The sequence below is a fragment of the Porcisia hertigi genome, chromosome 2, assembly GCF_017918235.1.
Source record: "Porcisia hertigi strain C119 chromosome 2, whole genome shotgun sequence".
Lineage (NCBI taxonomy): Eukaryota > Euglenozoa > Kinetoplastea > Trypanosomatida > Trypanosomatidae > Porcisia > Porcisia hertigi.
Window position 1 is genome coordinate 64,770 of NC_090561.1, and position 22,877 is coordinate 87,646.

Genomic DNA, 22,877 nt, shown 5'->3' on the forward strand with positions numbered 1-22,877 from the left:
ATCACGAAAGACGGGGAAGGGAGAGGTGGGGAAGGGGGCGAAGGGGGGGAGAGGCGGAGGAAAAAAAACGAGGGGTCGAGGGGAGGGGAAGGAAACAAACCAAATCAACAACTTCTCTCCCCTTTTTTGTTTGCTTCTCCTTCTCTTTTTTATGTTTGTTTGCTTGCGCTACCTCTACCTCCCCCCCCCTGTGTGCGCGTGTGTCACCGACCAACGGCAACGCGAAAACTTTCTCGACTACATGAGCAAAGCCTTGAAAGAAGAAAAAGAGGGCGACGAAAAGCTGACTCCAGCTAAGTCCAGTCTCGACGATCTCAAACAACAAAAAAAAGGAGTTTGTGGGAATGAGAAAGGGGGGAACGAAGAAATACGAAACCACAGTCGGTGGGGCCGTAACTTGACGGTGCGCGCACAACGGGTCCTTGCACCTCTCACTGTCGCTCTCCGCTGATGTTCCCATTCACGGTGAGTTGCAAGTCTACCCCTCCCCCTTTTTTCATCAACTTTAATGGTCAGCACCTCGCAGAGGGAAAATAATAAAAAAATAAATAAAAGAACGACAACAACAACAATTCCCCTAGACAAGGTGAGTGACACCCGCCACTTGACGCAGATATGCAAAGTGACTCTACACATGCCCATGGCCGCACCTTGCTGGCATCCGGGCTGCTTTCAGCTGTGCACACCACTTCGACAAGAGCCAGCCCACACCACTCCATACTTCTCTTCGCCTTTTACGTCACTGTTCTCTCGCCTGCGTTCAGATACGACTACACCGGTGAGAACAACAGAAAAAAAAGAAAAAACAACGTGTTATAGCGGCGTAGCAGAGGGGGAACACCAACAAAACACAAATGACGCATGTTCACCCCCCCCCACCCCACCTTGCGCACACATGTACACCCCCCCCCCGCCCTCCCATCCCAACGTGGAAGCAAACGCGGACACGCGAATGGCACACACACACACACAAAAAAATGTGTCACCTCACAACATTTTGCCCCATTCATACTGAGGTGATATGAAAAGAGTGTGGACAAAGGGGAGTCGTGAGGGGGGGCGGGGGGCATAACAGAAAAAAAAATTGAAAGCGGGCAATGCGCAGGGCACTGTCACGTGTTTCCTCACAGAATTGGAGCCGCGGTGTTCTGCGTCTGGAGCGACACGCCACTATTAGGGAAAGGTGCAGGTGCAACAGTGCCCCACCCCTGCCGCAAGTAATGATGTGGGGGCAGCAGTGCTTGAGTCTCACTTTGCGGCGACACCGTCGAAGGAATCCCCACAAACAACGGCGGCGGCTCCTGTTTCACAGGAAGCTCGTTCATTGCCTTGGCACTCGTGCCAAACCCGAGTAAGGCGCCGTGCCGCTTTCCATGTGAATAAGGCTTGGTCGATGTTGGTCGAGCCGCAGACTCCACCGATCCCATAGGGAGCATCATCGGATACGACGGCACGCCTGCAGCGTACACTGGAGCGCTATTGACGTTCTGTGGGACCAACCACGATGATCCCTGAGCCAGGTTGCTCTCTGGCCGGTAGAAGCCATTCATTCGGGGATATGGAATGGCCTCCTGCGAACCCCCCACGACGTGTGGCCACACAGACGGGATGCCTTCGGCGGACAGGGATGGTGGGACTTGTATCTCCGTCACTTGAGCTCTACCACCTCTCTGACACACCCGCTTGTTGCTGCTGCTGCTGCCACCGCTGCCGCCGATCCCACCAGGTCGGAGAACAAAACCGTAGACGCTGGTCTTGAGGGTGTTGAGCTCGACATTCGGTGGAAGCGGCGGCTGATTCACGATCCCCTGCACAAATGGGATCAACGAGTGAATAAAATGGCAGGAGGTGCCCAAATTGCACATGCGCTTAAACTGGAAGTGCGCGCAGTGTCGTGGGCGTACAATTGTGGACTCATTGCCGGCGGTGGCACCACCACCACCACCACCACCAGCAGCAGCACCACCACCACCAGCAGCAGCAGCAGCGGCAGCGCCCCCGACGACTGCCCCGTAAGCCTGGACGGCACCTTCCGTCTGCAAGATGTGCTCTGAGAGAATAAACTGCGGGGGGCTGTTCAACTGGTTTGGTGGATACACAGCGAAGATTATACCCGCAGCTATGGTGGAATAGTCGAGCGTGTTGCGCCCCCCAGCGAGCTCGTAGGGATTCATCTGACGCACACCGCAGGTAGTGATGCTATTCTCGTTCATGTGTACCTGCGTTGCCGTAGAAACGACAAGGCTATGGATATACTGGCACTCGGCCGCGCTGGTGCAGCGGTGGTGGAGATAGCGGTTGCACAACTGAAAGCGAAACCGGGTTTGGTTGCCGTATCGCTCGTTCAGGGCGACGTACTTGATCGCACCACGCGTGACGGCGACTTGCTCGCTGTTGATCAAGTAGTGTTGCCGCATTCCAGAGTCGTAGACGGAGAACTGCGATCCCGCTGGACACCGGACTTCATCACTCGTCTCTGCAGCACCGCCATCACCGCCGTGAGGCGCACGTGCGAGGTGGGCCTCCAACATCTCCGTGAGTTGGGCGACGGTGAACCCCAGTGTTGCAGTTGGGGCGGCAGCAGGCGGTGAAGCTGCAGCGGGTTCGCTGCTCCACTTGTGTAGAGATATACTCTGCTGTGGTGGGTACGCATTCATATGACTGTGGTACACTGCTGCCACCTCTGGAGAATCCAAAGGCATCAAGCCGGGGTCCATGTTGGGCGGCGTGATGGGCAGATCGCCACCACCATTGGCCTCCACACCCGACAAATCCTGATGCAAGCTGTGCTTCGTCGCGGTGATCAGCGAGATGGTTGATCGTGCATTTGCCGGTCTGAGAGACCGCTGCGGCGGCAATGCCCACACATGCCCACTGTTCGTGTCGCCATCCGCAGTATGAGGGACGCCCACGGGCGGCATTGGGTCAGGGCCACACGCATGACTGCCTCCAAAAGGCGCACCTCCGTCTGGAACGATGGTGGACAAAGTGCAGACTCGGCTGCAAAGAGGGTCGCGAGCAGCCGACCCGACCAATAGAGATGCCGCACCGGCGGTGCCGTACCCGCGGACATCACTGAAAGACCGCCGGTGATGGTCCACCTCATCCGCTGAGCTGCGAGAGGCTGTGAGCCGTTGCCGGATGTCACAGCCAGGGGTCGCGCCGGCATCGTCGTCTTCGACAGCGAAGCCGCCCGTCTCTTCGAAGTAGTGGTCTGGTGTGGCATAGAAGCGCGGGGTTGTGGCAGAAGACGATGCCGCAACACTCTGGCGATACGAGTTCATGCGAAATCGGCAGTTGTTCATGAGAAACGCCCCAGAGCTCGGGGTGCTCCCCGCCACAACGTCCACCACGTCTGGCAGGCAGCCGGCGCTGCTGGGTGGGCGATTGCCACAACTGTAGTGACTGCTGGCACGACTGGCAGCAGAGGAGGCGCGCGAGAGTCCTGGGCCTACCTGGAAAGTATTGGGAGTGGCAGAAGTGTGGTGTAGATGATCGGGCAGGTGCGACGCTGCTTGCTGAGGACGATGTGAGACATCGCATTTGGATGGAGAGACAGCCGTGCCACGACATGCGCGGGGGTGAAGAATGACGCTCACGTGTTGTGGGGCACGTCTAGAAGCGCTGCTACCGAGGCCTGTGAGGCTGCCTGGCAGGGTAGTCAGAGAAGTGCCAGAGTCGCCGGAGCATGGTGACTGAGTGGTGGTGGAGGTCGCAGAGGAAAGCGCGCGGTAAGGGTTGTGTCGACGCCACTGTGGCGACGTGGTCGATCTGGAGGCACTACTTGTGTTCACATCGAGTCGGTCCTCCTCATCGCCGACGCTTGACGAACTAACACCTCGCGCAGTCCCTCGGAAACCACTCGTGCGAGGCTGCGAAGAGCGACCTGCCATCCAGCGCCCCCCTTCCACCCCCGTGGCATAACAAAGTGGTGAGAGGGCCTCTGAAGGGAGCGCCATCGTATGGCCACCACCGCCTCTGGTGCTTCCAGGCGATGTGCCCTTCGGTCCCATCGAGTGATGTCGCTGCGGCCACCCCGGACCACCACTGTCGTCGTCGAGGGTGAGAGGGTTTATGTACCGGTTGCCCACCTTCTCCATGGCTGCGCAGAAGCGACGATGATGAACACGAGAAGAGAGTGCGAACTGCAGTCAAGCAGTAATGGCAGCGCTTTGCTACACGGCGCCGTGCCCCCTTTTTTTTCCAAGGGAAATCACGTCACCTCAGGCCGCGTCGGCGCAGTGTGACTGGCTGCCACCTCACTCCACTATAATTTTGGCTCTACAAAGATCGATGCACCCAAAAGCATGATCACACGCGCCGGGAGAGGAGGGGGGGAGAGTCGATCAGTCGCGACTACGTATCGTGTGCTTACAGGACAGTGTATGTCCCTCTCTGTCTCCTTCTTTCACTCCACACACCCACACACCCACACACAATATTATACAGATTATATATATAGGCTTGTTTAACCTCCACACGTATATGTGTGTGTGTGTGCGTGTTGGGGGACGGGGGAGGGGGCCTCGTTTGTAATCAGGCGACAACAAAAATGAGCGGTCCGATAGACTCGCAACACCAGCACAACCCCTAATATAAATATGATATATACGATATATATATATACACGCAGACACAGACAGAGAGAGAGAGAGACTAAGAATAAATAATGAATTATTTTAATCAATTAAATAAATATATATATATATATATATATATATATAAATATAAATGTGTGTGTGTATTTAAAATATGCTTCTATATATATATATTTATATTGTATGATACACATATAGAGGGGTATATATATATATCATATATATCATATATATATATATTATATATATCGATGTATATATAGAGAGAGATGTTATCTATATCATATATATATATATACAAATAAATAAATAAATAAATAAATAAATAAATAAATAAATAAATAAAATAGATCTGAAAGGAGGGGGTGTCTGGTGGCGAGGAGAGGGGAGGGGAGAGGGGAGAGGGGAGAGGGGAGAATGGAAAAATATAAATTTGCGTTGCAACCAACGTGTTGCTCGTTTGTCTATACTGTCCGTATGTCCGTATGTCCGTATGTGTGACGGTGTGACGGTGTGACGGTGGAGAGGGATATAGTCGGAGTGAGTGAGTGAGAACGTGCTGGTGTTTTTTCTCGGTGACGTGCTTCATGTACACACAGAAAAAAGACACATTGAAGCATGCGACATCTGCGCGCACGGGTAAGTCGAACAGGCAGACAGAGAGAAGTAGGGAAACAACAACATATATATTGTTATAAAGAAGAAAGGAGGAGGAGGCGAGTCAAGGGGGGGGGAAGGGAGGGGTTGAGGCTATGGAGTAACAGTGGAAGGGGGTTCAGGAGAACGTCAAGAGCACTGGGGAGGAGAGGAGGAGAGGAAGGGGGAGGGGGGAGACGAGCGCAAATACAGTGCTCAGATGAGCACATTGAAACGCGCACAGCGTGCACGCAGACGACATGCTTCGGTGCGTGTGTGTGTTGAGGCACCACACGGAGGCTCATGCAGATGCTGACAAGACCCGCGGTGTCCTTCATAGCTGGATGAAAAAAAGAAACACGACGTGCCGTTTTTTTTGTCTTCTTTTGCAGTTTAACCTCGAAGGGGTTGTTGGGCGGGCTGACGTGACTCACACCGCAGAACCTCACGACATTAGCCCGGCGTGGTTGCAAGAACGAGAACAGCAGCAGCGAAGAGACGAGACCTCTAATGTTGGTGCGCCACATTTGTTGGAGGAGGAGGGGCATGGCGAGGAGGCAAAAAAAAGACGGATCCAAATCAGGAAAAGACGCGAACCAACAAAAAGAAGTTGCAGTGAGCGAGTCGGCATATGTCGGTCAACAACAACAACAGAACAACAATCGACCTCGGGAACGGGAAGAGGAGGGAAAGAGGCAGTGAGGCAATCACGCCGGACACGCACATTATAGTGGTTAGCGGGCAACCATACAAGGCAACCTATACTATGAGCAACAGTGTGTGCATTTTTTGTGTGTTATGGTGCCTGGGTACCTGAACAGAGTGCAGGGCCGTCTCTGCCCTCTCCATGTGTGCGCGGTGACTCACCAAACGGAAGGAGAGGGAGTAGGGGGGGGGGGAGGAGAGGAGGGGGCGAGGAGGGCGCCTTTTTTCTCGCAGAAGTAGGGGAAAAGGAGGGGGCGACTCAAACCCCACACGTGCCGATAAAAGCTGGGCTGGCCTTCTTTGGTGCTTCACCCACCCCCCCCCACCACCACCACCACCCCTCTTCCTGGAGGGAAACACACATGCACACCAGCAATGACAGACAGACCGAGAACAGGACGCGACGCCCGATCTCCTCTCTTCCCTCAAACCCCCGTATATTCACACACACACACACACACACAAAAGAAAAAGCGCTCCCTCCCCCCCAGCAGCTTCGTATAATTCGATTCGTTGTCGATGAGGCTCATCCACGTGGTGGCTCTTGGCGCCGAGACGCATGCAGACAACCTAGTACCTCCCTCACCTTTATCTTCAGCGCCGCGTTAACGCGGGGTTGGTCTCGTATGGCTGTACAGCATTCTAACGCTTCTGCATGGCCAACATAGGGCGCTACGCGGTCATAGAACACCTGCATCGCAGGATCACCGTACCGCGCCACGAGCAATCGCAAGAGATGGAGCACCTCACCCAACAGTGCAAAATTTTTGGCATCGCCAAGGTCAAAAGAAGGATCGGTCAGTGAATTGAGGGCGGTCGGCAAGGCCTCCTGTAGAAGCCACCCGCTGCATAATTGTTGATTGAGTTGCGCTGTCGCAGCATCGAGGGTACCCTCGACACTGCCGTACTGTGTCACCGCCTGAGCGACCACCGACTCCGTCAACTCCTGCGTGAGCTTCACCAACACCTGCAGTGCCGACTTGGGCAGCTCCAGTTCAGCCGGCAATGTTAAAGCGTAGCAGAGCTGCCGCAGAACCGATGCCCAACAAGTGGAGGGCATGAGGGCAAAAGCGGCCGCCCCACCCCACACGCATACATTGAAGAGAAACGTGAAAAACTGTTTGTACACGTTGAGCCGCTCGCGCGAGCTTTCGCTGACCACGCCCATACACATGACAGGCGACGCCTCGCTCAACTCACCAACATCGCACAGTCGCCGCCATAGCATTGTTGTGAGCCTTGCAACGGAGAGCACGCCGCATCCTCCGGCTTTGTTCGCGTACTGGAACATTACTCGCAGCAGCCTCGACAACTCCGGTACCGTCTCCATCCAGTTGAGACAGACCGTGACATACTCTTCCACGTGCAGCCGCACCACCTCGTACGGCAGCAGGTTGATGAGCTGATGAAAGAATTGGCCTACCGTGTCGCGCACCGCGAGGCTGCCGCCTGCCAGCGGCCTCGCCACCTCCATGACTCGCTGCGTTACGTGTAGAAACATCTGCACCACAAACAACACGCTGGTCGGTGGCATTGCCGACTTCGCGCTGGGTGTCGCATTCGACGACACGCACCCAGTGGCTATGGCAGACGTGGTGGGAACCGAGCCTGTAGCCCCCCTCTCGCCCACGCCACCATTGGGCGACGACGGGGATTCGTTGCCCACACCGCCGCCTACTACTACAGGAGGCCTGGCGCCGCTGCTGTTCTCCATGTTACCTAAGCCCTTCGCTAAAGCGCTGAGGTAAGAGATGATGTCCGCCACGGCTCGTTCTGCCGCCGCGGGGACACCGCCAACTGCCGCAAGGCTGCGAGAAGCGGTCGCGTTCCCGCCCATTCCAGAGCAGGAGGCGCTAGCCTCCTGGAGGGAGTGGAGTGCTGAGCACACGACAGTGCGCATGAGCTCCGCCTTGCGACCCAGCAGCAGCGCTGCCTCTGAGAGGACGTCGCTTGAGACCAAAGTACCGCCGTTACTATCGACACCAACCGAGTCCGCGAGCAACCGCAATGCCTTGGATGAGCTGCAGTCAAGGGAGATATGTGGCTCCTCACTACAGATGCTGAGAAGCATCCCCATTGCTTCGTACAGCTCGCGCCGATCGCCAGGCTGTAGCTGCGGTGCAGTCGTGACAATGCTGTGCAACGCAACGACCATATCAGCCGCATAAGTGCCAAGCTGGGCCTTCAGAAGCTGCAAAAGAGAGCCGAACAAGTAACAGATGCGGGCTCGCACGCGATCGCTGCTGTTCATGACGCCACACGGCTGGAGAAGCAGTCGCTGAAGCAACAGCGGAGTAAACTGGGGATGGTACGTGAAGAAGAGGTGATATCGCCCAAAGACCTCAAAGAAGGCTAAGTGGACACATGTGGCCTCATTATTGTGAACAACCGCCTCTGTTGTCAAGAGACGCTGCAGCAGCTGCGTGATGGTGTCGTTCGGGATTTTAAGGTTATCAAGACAGAGAGACTCACCCATCTCATAGAGGTATCGCAGCGCCGCCTCCAGCGCCTCGGGGTCCGTGAAATTCGCGTCATCCCTCATGGCAGACCCCGGCCCTACACCGCTGCCCTCGCTCAGCCGACCCAACCCGGTGAAGAAAAGACTCTGAAGGTGTGACATGACCAAGTCGGGGTAACGACGGTGCAGCAGCCGCAAAAGGTTATGCAGCGCCTTCCGCTGGTCAATGACCACGTCGTCCCACAAGCGATCCTCCTCGTACGCCACGCCAGGGATTCTCGTTTGATGAACGAGCGTGGCGAGAAGACCGGCAGCCTCGGACTCCAGCAAATAAGGGCTCTTGAGGTAGACCTGGAGAAGCGGTACAAGCGTATCGCGGACATCGAAGAGGCTCAGCTCCAGCACCTGGACCACCTGCCCAACGACGGCATGCAACGCACAAGCGAGCTTATCAAGAAGGTCTGGCATGACGCTGAAGGGTCGATCCTGCAGCACCATACCGTTCGCATCCACCACGACAGCCGAATGGGTGGACGGCTCTTGTGCCATCGACGTGCATGTGTCGAGAAGCGCGAGGAGCTGACCCCCCACGGCTACGGCGAACTTGGCAACGGCGTCGATGAACAGCAGGCCATCATCCGAAGATGGCGGCAGCTCGAAAAGCGACATCATGCGTTGAAGCGCATCCACAACGTTTAGGGCGCTTAGCGACTCCATCTTCACCCCAGGCAACTGCTTCTTCTCCACCAGCGACTGCAAGCATTCGCAAGCCGCCACCCGCAGGGGTGGCACCGTCAGGAGAAAGTAGAGGAGATCGATCCACTTTGCCGTCATGAAGAGGCCTACATCGACCCACTCAATGTATGTCTGGACCACGCCCAGACACAGTTTGGCGATGTCGGGGTTGTCGAGACGAGAGCCGCTGAGGAGTACGTGGTACCACATGTCCACCGCCTGCGGGATGACCTCTCTCGCATGGCATCCTTCAACTCCATGTCGCGAGCCCGCTGCTGCTTTCCACGCTCCTGACGATCTCGCACACACACGACACGCTCGTCAACGTACTCGAAGATACGCAGCACGTAGACGGTCACAAGATCAACAGTGGGAAAGCAGGGGCTCGACTGGCGGTGCCTGAACATCTCGAAGACATCGTCGAATATAGACTGCCAGCGGTCCGGATAAAACAGCTCCAACCCCACCACCATCATCTGCGCATGTTTGTTGACGATGTAGTCAATCGGCGCCACCGTCGGGGGAGCAAAGAGGTACCGGTGGATGAAGGAAAAGAGGGCTCGGTAGACATCCTGCGCCTGCGCGACGTCCATCGTGGTCGCCAGCGCCGGGAGGTGATGTATGACCGTGTTGAACGCCCAGAAACACCGAAGCTCGTTCATCGCCTCGTTGTGGATGATGTGCAGGCTCAAATGAAGTCCCTCCGTGCTGTGGCGCAAGTCCATCAAGTAGCGCTCCGCCTCCTGACGTTCATGTTGTGGCAGACTCAGGTCGAAGCTATGCGTGCGCAGTAGCGCCTCAGCAAAGTTTTCGGTGCCCAACATTTTCGTGTGTTGCTTGACACAGACACACACTCCACACACCAACCCACTACGAGCACCACTGCCGCCAGAGAAGCAGCGTCCAGATGTGCTTGCACGTTGATCACCAATACGCGCCGCCAACAGTGGAAGAGACAAGACACACACACACACACACTGGCGGGAAGAGAAGGGAAGGGGAGGGAAGGGGGTGCAACCGACAAATATAGAAAAAAAAGGGGCGGGGTGGAAGATGAAGCGGCCGCAGATCAACACCAACAAAATACGGAACCGGGGAGAACAAAAGGGGGGAAAATGGAGACAATCACCACCACGACGCTCTCCAATCCAGAACGGCAGTCAGCGCGGCGGCGGCCAAGAGGACAGCCGACGCCGCACTCGTATGCCTCTCTGTGCTCTGTGAATGACAGAAAGGACAAGTCTAGTCTGCGAGAGAGAGAGAGAGCACAACAACAACAACGAGGTGGCAGGCGGAGTTGTCACCTCCGTAAAGGCCGACACCGCACACACGTGGAATCGAAAAAATATGCGTAACACAAAAATACACCACAAATGAGCGTCGCGTGGATCCGTGTGCGTCTTCCCGCCGCCTGTCGTCTGGCCTCTTGATCCGTTCGTGTGTGTGTGTGTGAGTATATATAGTTGCGCCTCCTCCGCAGAGAGGAGGCCACCACTACTACTTTGTTCTCAGCTGTGATTCGTGTGAAGCTCGCATCCCCCTCCCCCACCGACCCTCTTCCACGCACACGCACACACACACACACACACACACACACACGCCAAACTACAGTGGGGGCGGGAAGAAAAAGAGAGAGAGTGGGAGGAAGGGGAGAGGGTGTTGTGGGAGAGAGTTAGGGTTACGGCTTAGTTGTTGTTGTTGTTAACAACGTTCTGTGTGGTGTGGGTGAGCGTCTGTACGTGTACGTGTGTGCTACACGTGTCTCCACACCACCTCCTGTGCTTTAACGAAGAGGGCGCACAATCAAGAGAGGGAGGGACAAGGCGCGCGGGGGGTAAGGAGGGAGGACAACACCGGCAAAAGCCAAAGCTGAGAATGTAGAACAGTCGAGAAAAGCAGCGCGGCGCCTGTCGCTCTCTCCTCCTCCCTTCGCCAGTGTTATATAGTTGCTGCTCCGATGATGCTTCACAGCAGACGCGCAACACTACGGGGGAGGGGGGGGAGACCAGAGGCCAAAAATGAGGGAAAGGGAAGAAAATGTGCAGAAAAAGGGGGAGATGGAGGGGGATGGCCGAGTGAGATCGAAGAAAAAACAACGTAGAGTCGGATGGGGGGGGGGCCGTAAAAGCCCCACACATCAACAAAATTCTCCACCACGTCACACCGTGTGACTACACAATAGCTTCTTTGACGCAATTCGAGAAAAACTCGAGGGAGCGCAGAAAATGTATCATTGGAAGCCAAGAAAGATAGGCTCAGGGCGTTCGAAGCAAAAACAAAACGCGCATCTCAATAGAGTGTGCACGCCCTGTGCGGTGAGTGGCTCCATTGTCACGCACGAGATGCAGGAAAAGGTGTTGGTTGTATAGCCACTTCCATCAGAGAAAGGGAAGAGGAGGGGGAGTGGGCACAAATATATCACACGGCTCTTGAAGGCACGCAACCACACACACACACACAAACACGCTTGACAACTTCTGGAGGAGTCGCGCTCGTATGTGTATCCCACACAAGTCCCTCTCACCTCACCCTATTCCCCCCTCCCCTATGATGCACTCAGTCGCCAGTGGAAAACAAAGGGGAGAAGAGGTGGCGCACACACGTCACCGTCACCAACAACAAAAAAAAACGAGTAAAGGCAATGCGCCCATGGCGCGGTCATGGGCCGAGGTGTGACATCACCGCCTCGTGGCGATGTCACACACACACACACACCCTCTTGCCACGCCCTCCCTCCCCACTACACCCATTGAGACCAGCCAGGGAACATCAGCGCTAAACAATCTACTCGCTGCGCCTCTTCAACCAACTTTCGTACATGTGTTGGCACGCTGAGCACATCGCCGCCGTCGTTGCCGCGCAGCTTCGCATCAATACGGGCGAGGGTGCGGGCGGCATCCGCTGTACTGCCGTGCGTGCGCAGAGGCACGTGTTGCCGTGTGTGACTGTCGTGTGGCGCGTCGCCAGCGTTTTCGCCCACGTGGCTCGGGATGGACGGGGCACCAATGACCCACCGCGCCAGCGGATCGTGCATGACAGAACTTAAAATAGTGCGAATCAGCTCCCGTTTGCTGCGCAGAAGACTCATCGCTGCTTCTGCGCATGGACGCAGGCTTCCCTCTGTCCCACGCACACCGAGACCATCGATCATGTTGCGCGTAAGCCGAAAAGGGACGAGCTCCGGAACGGGTAATAATTTGTTCTGGTCGAAGGCGATGCCGAGGTCGATGTGCACCACCTCAGCCGTTCCCTTGTGGAGAAGGATGTTGTTGATATGCCTATCACCCAACCCAACCGCGTAGCCTACGATACTCGACGCTGCGACGCTGCGGGTGAAGGCCTGTTGTCGATCCACCCACACCGGTGCCGACGGGTACTCCTCCAAAAAGAAGTAGTGAAGAGCAGGTGTGAACCTCTCATAGAGGCTCATGAGCACCTGGCACTTGCTGCTCGGTGGGGCGCTCTGTAACTCGATCCGGCACTCCCGCGTGGTGGGTTCACCAGGGAAGTACCGCTCATGGGCACCAGGGAGCTCCTCCCTCCCTGTATGACGGCCTGTCAAGTACTCACCGAGCGGGATGGTGTGCTCGACCCACTGCAAAATGCCAGCCGTAGGCCCCAACGGCACAATGGTGAAGATGCGAATATGCAGCGGTCGCGTCGCTGGGCTCCCCACTAGCCGCCGCCGCCGCTGCTGCTGCTGCTGCTGCTGGTTGAAGAAGAGCGAGAGCCTCCTGCCACCTGCCGAGGCCGTAGGCGACTTGTGCCGTGCGCAGTACCAAGTCCATCTGACGCTCGTGACCCCGCGACTCTGCTGTGGTCGTGTCTCCCGCTGCCTTCAGTGGCGCCGCTCGCCCACCCGCGCCCCTCATCTGTGATTCCGTCCAGTCGCACAGCCAACGGTGTGCCGTGGCCGCGTCAGAATTCAAAAGTGCTTGCTCTGTTGCCCCGAGCACGCAACGGTACCAGCCTTCGTCATCGCCGTAGACCTGGCACAGCGCGTGGCGTACCGAGTATAGCAGCTCCCTGGAAGCGTAGTCGACCGTGGATGGCACCTGTGCAGTCGCCAAACCAGCCGCGTCTCCACCTGATCCTGGCGCTGACGAGTTGCCACGTATGCCCCGAAGCCACATCGGCAGCTCAACTACTCGACGCTCGGGCCTCGGCGGCCGTGCGGGAGCGCAGCCGGACGACGGAGCCCACCCAGTGTGCGTTCCCGCGACCGGATTCACTGCCAAGAATCGCATTGCACAGTCGCGCACTTCGTTCACTGCCTCTGCAGCCATGACAGTCGTCACGAAGGTGGCAGGGGAGAGCTGCTGGCGCAGGGCAGACTCGGCGTAGCGCACGTGATGCAGGCTCAACAGCGACTGCCCATTCTGGAGTGCGAGAAAAGCGTAAAGAAGATGAACATAAAATGACCCCACCGACGTCGGTGTCGTTGAGAGGGTCCAGAACGGTGGCGTCGCCGTATTCCCGTGCAACGAAAGGCGGTCCAGCACCGCGCGGGGCACGCACCTCGATGAGCCGCTCCCGGCACCCTCGTCAGCCGCCCCCTCACCACGGGACCACTGCCCGCACTTCCAGGCAGCCTCAGCGAGGAGAGCCTCAGCGAGGAGAGCCTGGAGCGACGCCTCGCCGGCTGGCGTCCACGAAGGCGAATTAGCGGTGTCAGCGACACAGTTGCCCAAGCCAACACAGGGCGCGCCTGATGAGATTGCGTCCGCTGCTATCGCAGCCGCCTCACTGCTAACCTGCTTAGGTTCAGAGAAACCAACATCTCGCTCAGCATCGCCCATGGCATTGCACGTCCCACTGCAACTGTCTCGTCTTCGATGCCGTGCAGCAGCAGCAGCAGCTTCACATCGCTGGTCGCTTGAATACACATTGAGCAAGACATCCAGCGCCGTGAGGGGAAAGCCGTGGAGCAGCAGAAGGGCTGCACGCTGCAGGGGTGCAACACAGGGGTCAGGCCCCTGTACTGGCCACCCCTCTCGCACTGCGAGCGTTTGATCTGGAGCGTCCACCGCCGCACCTCTCGGCCTACCATCAGCAGCCGCTCGAGCGCCCGACACATCAGCACCTCCCCTGGACATGCCACTGCGGTAGCGGGTCTCTCTCTCTTCCAAGAGTCGCAGCTCGTCCAACCAGGCAGCAGCGGCAAAGGGCCCAGCAGCGAGACAATCGCTCATCCCACTGGCAGTGAGCGAGGCAGAAATCAAGCCACCCTCGCCGTGATACGCGGCACGGCGGATAACGCTGCCACTGGAGCGTCTACGTGCTGCGCCGAGGGGGACCGCACAATGCACATGGCGACTGCCCTCCCAGCTGTGACCTACCCCATTACAGCTGCGGTGTGATGCATCGGTGCGGGATGGCGGCCGCATCATGGCCGACACCCCAACGACATCGTCCAAATCCAGCTGGCCCTGAACCGATTCGTACAAGTCAAACACGTCTTCCGCAAACGATCGAGTCTTCTCCCGGACCGCGTCGTGGCGTTCACGCGCGCGACCACCGCTGCTGCGGGCAGTGCCAGCACCACTTGTGTGTACCGTGGAAGACGCGGAGGGGTAGTCAGACGCCTTGGCAAGGGGAAAGAGAACCGAGTAGGGTGCACTCGACACGGCCAACACCGCTTCTCCGGCACTGGTACTGTCGCGAAGCATCAGTGCTGAACGTGTCGTCTCCCCTTCGCTACAGAGTGCCGCAGCGCCAGTGCGGGGCCCGTAAAGCGACTCACCGCTCAGTTGAAAAAAGAGGAGAGCGAGATGCGGCTCGCCGACCTCCGACGCGGCGCTCGCGAGGCGCGAAGCGGGAATATCACTAAGCCAGAAGCACTCGTGCATATCCTGCAAACATGGCACGGAGCCAAGAGTTGACGGCCACAACACGACCACCCCTCCCTCGGTCCGTGCTTTGTCGCCTGAAGCCAGTGCCGCAGAGGACACGGAGGTGGCCTTGAGGCGAGAGGAGGAGGCCGTCTTGGCGCCTTTGAGACCGCGCTGGCGTGTGGCGCGGAGCAACACCATAAAGCACTGGTGGAGGACGTGAAGGAACGTGCGTGCCACATGCGCAGTGCGCGTAGGCTGCTGGAATACGCACCGCTCCAGATATGCGCACCACTGCCTACGCATCGCCCGCTGCCCCTCGCTCTCGCGCGCGCACATTGCATGCAGCAGCACAGGGAGCAGCAGCGGCTCCGCCATGTGCACATGGCGGCCAGCGCTATCACTGCCCACTGACATGCCGTCGGCGTCGAAAACACGTCCTCCCGCCGTCGACGCCGGCACCCCCGCAAGGCCCTCCGACGTCCTCAGCTCAGCCATCAGCAGAGGTACCAATGCGCCCCAGAGAAGACTCTTCTTCATCAAACCGTATGTATTTGCAGCAGCCAGAACAAAGCGGCAGAAAAATGCTCGCTGGTTGGGCGGGGACTGCCGTAGGGGCCCCCACACCGACGCACTTGAGAGGTGGGCGTCAGCGGCATCGCCCAGCAGGTCACCTCCGCTACGCGGCCGAGGTGCACGTGAGATGCTGCTGCTACACCGCGTCACCCAAAGAAGGCGGCGCTGAAGAAAAGAATAGATTTGTGCATCGGGGGATGTCCTCTGCTTATCGTCACTCGCCCCGACACGCTCCCCGGAGGCTGCAGATGATGTTAGGATGTGTTGTTCCCACGCGCCGATCATGAGCTGCACAATCCCCTCGTCAGCGCTCCACAGCGTCTGTGCCGGCCTTTTCAGCCCCGCCACGCCTCTCTTCTCCAGACTCGATGCGATACACGATACCCACAGACGCAAGGCGCACATACTCAACGCTGAGGCATCCGCATCCGCACACCAGACAAGCTGCTCCAGCGTGCGCACCTGTTGCGTGTATGCGTGTGCCAATAGTTCAGCTGCCATGTCCTCCGCGGTCTTCTCGCCCAGGGATTCGTCCTCCGCCATCGTCGACTCGTTAGCACCGAGAAGTGAGGTGGCTGGAGAGTCACTGGGTTGTGCGGCATACATCGACCACACTGCACCAAGCCCTACTCCCGATGAACTGCTCGATATGGTTGCCGCGCACTGAGAAAGCAACGCCGCCTCTCCACTCAGAACGACACAGAGAGAGAGCGCACGGAGTAGTCGAAAGGCAGCGAGGAGTTGTTCGTTTGCCGCCTCTGCGGTCATCATCGGCGCGCCTGTTACGCTGACACCAAGTGCGACGCCTCCGACACCATGCACCCCTAAAAGAGAGCGGGACTGGTCCGAGGTTTTTGGATATTCAGTTGGGAGGGGCGCCACGTGAAGATGACATGTGTGATACAACTCCTGGATGGTGTCCAGCACGACAGAGCGGACATCAAGTGCCAACAACTCGGCGGGTTGGAGCGATCCGGCCATCCGCTTGCCAGAGTGACGCTGCGCAGTAGTCCCTGCCGCAGCCAGACACACACACCCGGCGCGGAGGCACACTGCGGCGACCTGAAGACACCTCACGAGGAGCGCTTGAGCTGAATCCACAGACACGGTGACATCCTGCAGCAGCGTGGCGCTTGTTCCCTCCGCCCAAGTCTGCATGGGCGCAGCACACCTCTCAGGCAAAACGAGCCTGTCCACGACGGTATCGCTCTCCTCTCCCCCCGCGCTGTCCAGGGCATCCCCAAACTCCTCCTCACTGCCCTCCTCGTCATACCCTGAGACGTATCGAAGAAGCCTTCGGAGTCTGAAAAGGCGCTCACGTGCACATTTCGTGGATATCGGCGCCAGACACCGGGATCGGTGTGCCTCGTACATGGCCTGTGTCCACTGCACCCCATCCAGCAGAAGAGTGCAGTCATCAGGGGCAGCACCGGTGTGCGTCGCACCTTCGCGTTGTACCTCCCCCTCGTCGTCTGTTGGCTCGTCCACATCGACGACGCACTGCGCAGCTGACCTTGTTTCATGTCCAGCCGCGCCGGCGGCAGCAGCAGCAAGAGCAGGAGCAACAACGGACTCAGTGCTTATCCCCTTGGTGTGCCGCGCTGGCGGTGTCTGGGCAAGGGCCCGCTTGATCCACTCTGAACGAAGAAGAGCCGGGTCGCTGCGGCACAACGCGGCCCAGGTGGAGGCGATCAACCGCGACGCCGACGTCAAGGGAGCGACGCTGCGCGCCAGCATGAGACGGCAACGACGGAGCGAGGCTACCGGGGACCGCCCCGTTTTGCCGCCGCGTGGATCGTCACAGCAGCCGGCTCGGGCAACCGGCCACACATGCAGCAGAGCGCCACACACCAGTTGCCTCACTACCACCGCAGGGGAACGTCGCAGCCAATGAAGGAGATGCGCAAGCACCATACCAGCTGCGTGGGGTTCACCGAGGACACGCGAAGAGCACCACCGAGTGCAGATGTGTACGAGCAGCGATAACTGCTGAAGTGCGCGGAACTGCAGCTCCACGGACAACAGTGCAGTACTGCTGCGGTACGCTGCGTGCAGGAGGGCGTAAAGAAATGTGCCGTTGCCCTGAAGGAAGAGTCTTGTCAGGGGATCCTCAGTGAGCTTCGCAGCGCCGGCAGATTGGTCGGTGCTCGGTGGGCTCGTTCTTGGCAAGTCGCTCCGAACACCGTCGATCGCTGCTGCGGAGGGTACGAGAAGCGTGAGACACATCGCCTCCTCATCGGCGAAGTCGCTCCCAGTGCGGCCCGAGGTCAGGGCTTGCGGTACGTCTCCATCGACCGTAATCGCGGCATCACACCCCTCACCTGAACTTGCGAGTCGCACAGTCTCGTCGAGGCGATCCGACGTGCGCAGCGGGACAGCAGTGACCTTCTCGGCGACCCACGAGAGAGCGTGGCGCAGCTGCTCCGGGGTTCCATAGACCAGTCTGGCTGGTTCGCCAGCGGTATGGTGAAGCGCCACCAAAGCCTCCATCAGGGCATCCGCTTGCGCAGCCACCAACACGTCGAATACCCGTCGACTCTGCGAACACGCACGGCGACGTTGCAAGTAGCACAAGAGCACCTCCGCTGCGTTGGATGTTGCTGTGAGATGAGGAGGCGGGGCCGCTCGCGCCGCGGCAGCACTGAGAGTTGTGTCAGACGAGGCCCCGCTCAGGTGTGAGCGGCCGGCAAGCACCATGCCAACGCTTTGCGCCAGCAACGATGTCTCCACTGTGTTGATCTGCGCCTCGAGCCAGTATAAGCAGCGCTGCGCCACCGAGGCCCACGCGAGTGTCAAATCTGGTGCGCTTGCACGACCCGAGTAGCCGTCGGAGGTGGCACGGTACTCGGCCGAAGAGGCTCCGTGACACCTACGATGGGAACAGCCAAGGTGCTCGCGCGAACCACCTGCCTCCCCAACAGTGTCCAGACCCGCGGCGTCGCCAGCAAAGAGCGACACCGGTGCATGCGAGGCGAGGACGAGAAGCTGCGTCACAGTGTCCGGGAAGTGGGCCAGGAGCATGCACAGAGGAGCGACGCGGTAGAGGGCATCCGACTCACGCACGGCGGTGGCACTCGTCTGAGATTCGGTGTTGGGGACGTCGCCCTGATTCGGCGTAGCTCCACCTCCACTTGACTCTGTTCGACGACGTCGCTTCTCGGTAGCCACAGACTCTCTTTCCCTCATGCTCTCTCCTGTGGCTTCCTTTAGGAATGTGTCGGTGTACACGTCAATCAGCTGCTCGTAGAGACTGCTTTCTCCAGTGGCGGTAGAAGATCGACCTCTACTGCTGCTGGGGGAGGAGAAGGGGGACCACTGCGCGTCTCTCGACTCCGTCAGGAGCAGCAGCGCCAACGGAGACAGCACAGAAAGATAATGCGCAGAAAACGCAGCCTGCGTCTTGTAGCCAAAGCATTCCACCGGCAGCGCCGCCAGAGGATGACGGTACTCGCACAACCACAGAAAAAGAAGGGGTCGGACGTGCATTCGGCACAACTGGGTGTAGGGCAGCGAGGGTGGCAACAAAGCACCGCTCACCGGCACGACCGTCAACGCGGCGTCCTCCAGGACCCACGCAGACATTCGCTTGAGACACTCCACCACGAGCCGATGGTGCATGAAACCTTGAGTGGCCCAGCACTCTAGTAGGGTGTACAGGACGTCCACGAGCAGCTCCGGCGCCGCCCGCACGGCTTCTGACAAGGCCAACAGGCTCGTCGAACAGATCATCTGTGCAGAGGAGAGCATGCCCTCTCGCGCTTTCGTGAGGAGGGTGTGGAGCACCTGTGGACGTCGCGCGGAGAAGGTGTGGAACAGCGTCCCCACCTGCTGCGCCGCGTGATGACGCACCGCATACGGCGTCTTTTCGACGAGGAACTCAAATGAGGTACGGCCGAGCACTTCGGCGACGACAGGCTCGCAGCCCGGAAGAATGACGAAGGCCGCCTGGAGAAGCGCACGCTGCCACGCAGGGGTGCAAACTGGCATGTCGACACGGCTGGGGTCAGTCAGCTGTGCTGTCCACATCTCCAAAAGTCGGCCCTCGTGGACGTAGAGAAACGTGGCGGCATCGCAGAACTCCTGCGCACCTCGCCCACCACGACCCTGTACGCTTGCCGGCTTCCGGTCTATGAGCAGCTGCCTAACATCAGCGACTGTGGCGCAGAGCAAGTCGCTGCATAAACCTGGACCGATCTGATATCGAAAACGTGCAAAAAGAATCTGGAGAACTTCAATGACTGAGCGGCAGCATCGCACACCCAGAGCGGAGCCCATGGACGCATCAGTGGACTCCGCTGGCAAACAGCCAATGAGCGCCAGGAGACGCAGCAGAGCTGGAAGGACCCGCAACACCGTTGGCAGGAACGGATGCCTATCAAGGAGTCGGTGATGGCTTGGTAATAGGATATCGTCTCGTGCCACTGCAGCAGAGCCATCGCCGCCCACCGGAGGAGCACCGCTTTGGGGCCCTGGGGATGCACGAGCCGCATCGAGAAGCGATTGTTCACACAGAATCGATACAATGGTGCGATAAAGAACAGAAGTGTCCAGTAGCGGCTGGACTGTGTATGCGCCGATGCCTGTGCGTGAGGAGGCCCACAACACTGTGCGGAGCGTGTCCACAGACGTGTGTAGCGCCACTGACATGATGCGCGTCACCTCTCTCGAGGTCGGGTTAGAAGGACGCCATCGACTGAGCCCGCACACGCCATCCTTGAAAAGACGCGCGGCGACGGCGGCAGTAAAGCGGAGGACCGTGTGCCGAGCATCGATACAGGCGAACATTGGGTCCAGCAGAACCATGCCGACGTCACGATACATGACATGCAGAGCCGCCCACAGAGGAAAGGAGGAGCCCACGACGTGTGCGCGGTCGAGCTCTTCCGAAAGAAAATGGCACAGCCACAGCACTGCATAGTAGACGCGGCCACCACCGACAGCAGAGAAGCTCTCCAGCAATGAGAGAGGATCCGCATAAAGATCGGGAGAGGTACGCAGTAAACGGAGATCTGCACGGGTGGCCGATGCTTCTTCGCCTACGTCGACATCGGGGGTAGGGCGACCGTCGGCTTCGGTGGCACCCTCAGCGCCACCACCTCCCCCTCCTCCTCCACCTCCCCCTCCTCCTGACCGCCCAGCTGGCATGCCCTTCGTCGCGTCAGGAATGATACGGCAGCTCGCCTCAGGTGCATCTGCGTGGTCTCCCACGCACACGCTATCCTCCGGTGGCGCCCACAATGCAGACCGCCGCCATCGCAGGAGGAGATGCAAGAGCTGCACACACTGCACGCTCAAGCGAAGCGCTATCGCCGGCGCATACCACCTTGGCCGCACTGCGGTGTGAGTCTCCCAAGGACCGCCACCCCCTCGGGGGTCGCCTTCATGATGTGAAACCGCAGCAGCTCTCGCTGAGTCCATCATGCGTCTCAGCTGGTCGCGCCTCATTAGCCACGCGACAGACGACTGCACACTGGATGCCAGCCTCTCACGAAATGCCGGTGAGACGCCTCGGTGAGACGCGGCCATCTGATGTTCGAGGGCGACCGTGCCGAACGCAACCGCATTGTTTTCTGCGCGCACGTCTTCGCACAGCTCCGCTGCCACCTCCTCTGTAATGAAACCACCAACTCGACGGTCCGCACGGAACGGACCCACGCGCGCCGACAACCGAAGCATCCAGTGCGCATCAGCCGCGTCGCGCAGCACCAACGGCACTTGTGAAGACGGCAACGACACCGCCGCATCAACCAGCGCACACACACCTTCAACGTAAGCGCACACCTCATCTCGGAGAGGCCCCCGCAGGCGAGGTGCGACGGTCGTCGGGGATGCAAAAGAATAAGACGTGCCATCGAGCGATGTCGCCTCACCATGTCGCCCCAAAGCCCTCATCTCCGACTGCTCCATCACCTGTTGTTGTGCCAAGGAGACATACAACGCAGCACACGCGTACCTCTCCGCCAGATCGAGCCACGTCATGAATTGAGGGGCAGAGAAGAGCGCTCCCGTATTGACAGCACCCGATGTGTTATCCGATCCCAAAGAAGCACTCGTGACTGTCAGGGTATCGGCGCCAACGTCGTCTGTCTGTCTGAGAGCCCGCACAGCACCACCCAAGACGTCATTGGGAGAGCCTTCAGGCTCCGATGGACGCACAATTACAGGCACAGACCCATAGAAAAAAGTTGTATTTGCAGCAATGTGACAGAGAAAGGTGAGACCCATGTCCTCTAAAGGACCGCCGCTGGGGTCCGGTGAGTTACACTGGTCCAAAAAGTGAAACGGCGGCGACTCCGCAGCCGTTGCTCCGTGGCCCAGCGGCACGGAGATGGTGGAGGTAGAACACATGTGCCACAGACTCGTGCACTGCACCAACAGTGCAAAGCGAGTGAGCAATAGCGCTAGCGACACAGGAATAAAGGGAGGAGGGCCATCATTAACACCACCGGTGGTTTGGGAGCGTCTCTCGGCGTCCAGCCGTGTCGCCTCCGTTCCTGCCCCGGCCGGCGATGCCGTCGAGCCTGGACCCTCGCAGATGCGACGCATGTCCTGCTCCCACGCGTGCAGTCGTGCGACAGTCCGCTGGATGAAAGCACGGTGGTGAGCGCCCCCAAAAAACGGTAAGCCGCTGAGTAAAGTTCGACTGGGCACCTCCGCCTTTCCGCGGCCGAGGGCGTCAGTGGATCTGACGTTTCCCAGTACATCGCGCTGGTCCAAGTCACATGACGCCAACTCCTGCCGGCGCAGCAGATGTTGCTCCAACAGAACGACCAGCACGTGATAGACGGGCTCTGACGGAGCCAAGACGGCTTCATCATTTCGAGGGTGAAAGGCAACAGCACTGCCACGGGCGCGGTCCAGCCGACCAGACCAGTGGACGACGTCTGGCATCATCGCCGGCAGGGAGCGCTGAGCCACCACCGAAAACGCGTAGTGTTGCGTCGCACGACTGCAGCGTGACACGACCGCCTTCACCGCCGCGAGGAGGAGTTGCCCCAGCCGAAGACCAAAGTCCCGGCAAAGTGGAAGGAGGACATCTTCGACGAGACGATCGGCCACGGCCTTCGGCATCCGCAATGTTGCGCACGGCTGGGCGAAGAGATGCAGCAAGAACAGTGCGCTGTCAGACACGACGTCTTGTACCGCCGCGCTGCTTGTGCGGATGCTTGCGGTACCGATGCGAAGCACCAGCGGAGGGTCACCGGCTTGTCGTCGAGTTAGCAGAGCTGCGGGATTCGGAGCCCGCTGTGAACCATTGTGCCGTGTACCAACACCGCCACCGACACTAGAAAATTCAAAAATTCAAGAATACAATGGCCGGCATCCTCTGTGTGTCGG

General features: G+C 58.6%; 4 protein-coding genes across 4 annotated transcripts; all 4 read right to left on the bottom strand.

The window, feature by feature from the left end:
• Positions 1–1,124: 1,124 nt before the first annotated feature.
• JKF63_07557 (uncharacterized protein) lies at positions 1,125–4,100 on the bottom strand (the record flags this gene model as incomplete). The annotated part of the gene is made up of 1 exon (XM_067903494.1): positions 1,125–4,100. One exon carries the CDS (start codon positions 4,098–4,100, stop codon positions 1,125–1,127), a length of 2,976 nt encoding a protein of 991 aa, XP_067759926.1.
• Positions 4,101–6,465: 2,365 nt separating this feature from the next.
• On the bottom strand, positions 6,466–9,342 carry JKF63_07558 (uncharacterized protein; the record flags this gene model as incomplete). Its single annotated transcript, XM_067903495.1, has 1 exon — positions 6,466–9,342. One exon carries the CDS (start codon positions 9,340–9,342, stop codon positions 6,466–6,468), a length of 2,877 nt encoding a protein of 958 aa, XP_067759927.1.
• Positions 9,343–11,872: 2,530 nt separating this feature from the next.
• On the bottom strand, positions 11,873–12,562 carry JKF63_07559 (uncharacterized protein; the record flags this gene model as incomplete). The annotated part of the gene is made up of 1 exon (XM_067903496.1): positions 11,873–12,562. The coding sequence occupies one exon, from the start codon at positions 12,560–12,562 to the stop codon at positions 11,873–11,875; it is 690 nt and encodes a 229-aa protein (XP_067759928.1).
• A 136-nt stretch (positions 12,563–12,698) lies between these two features.
• JKF63_07560 (uncharacterized protein) lies at positions 12,699–22,610 on the bottom strand (the record flags this gene model as incomplete). The annotated part of the gene is made up of 1 exon (XM_067903497.1): positions 12,699–22,610. The coding sequence occupies one exon, from the start codon at positions 22,608–22,610 to the stop codon at positions 12,699–12,701; it is 9,912 nt and encodes a 3,303-aa protein (XP_067759929.1).
• Between the last annotated feature and the right edge of the window lie 267 nt (positions 22,611–22,877).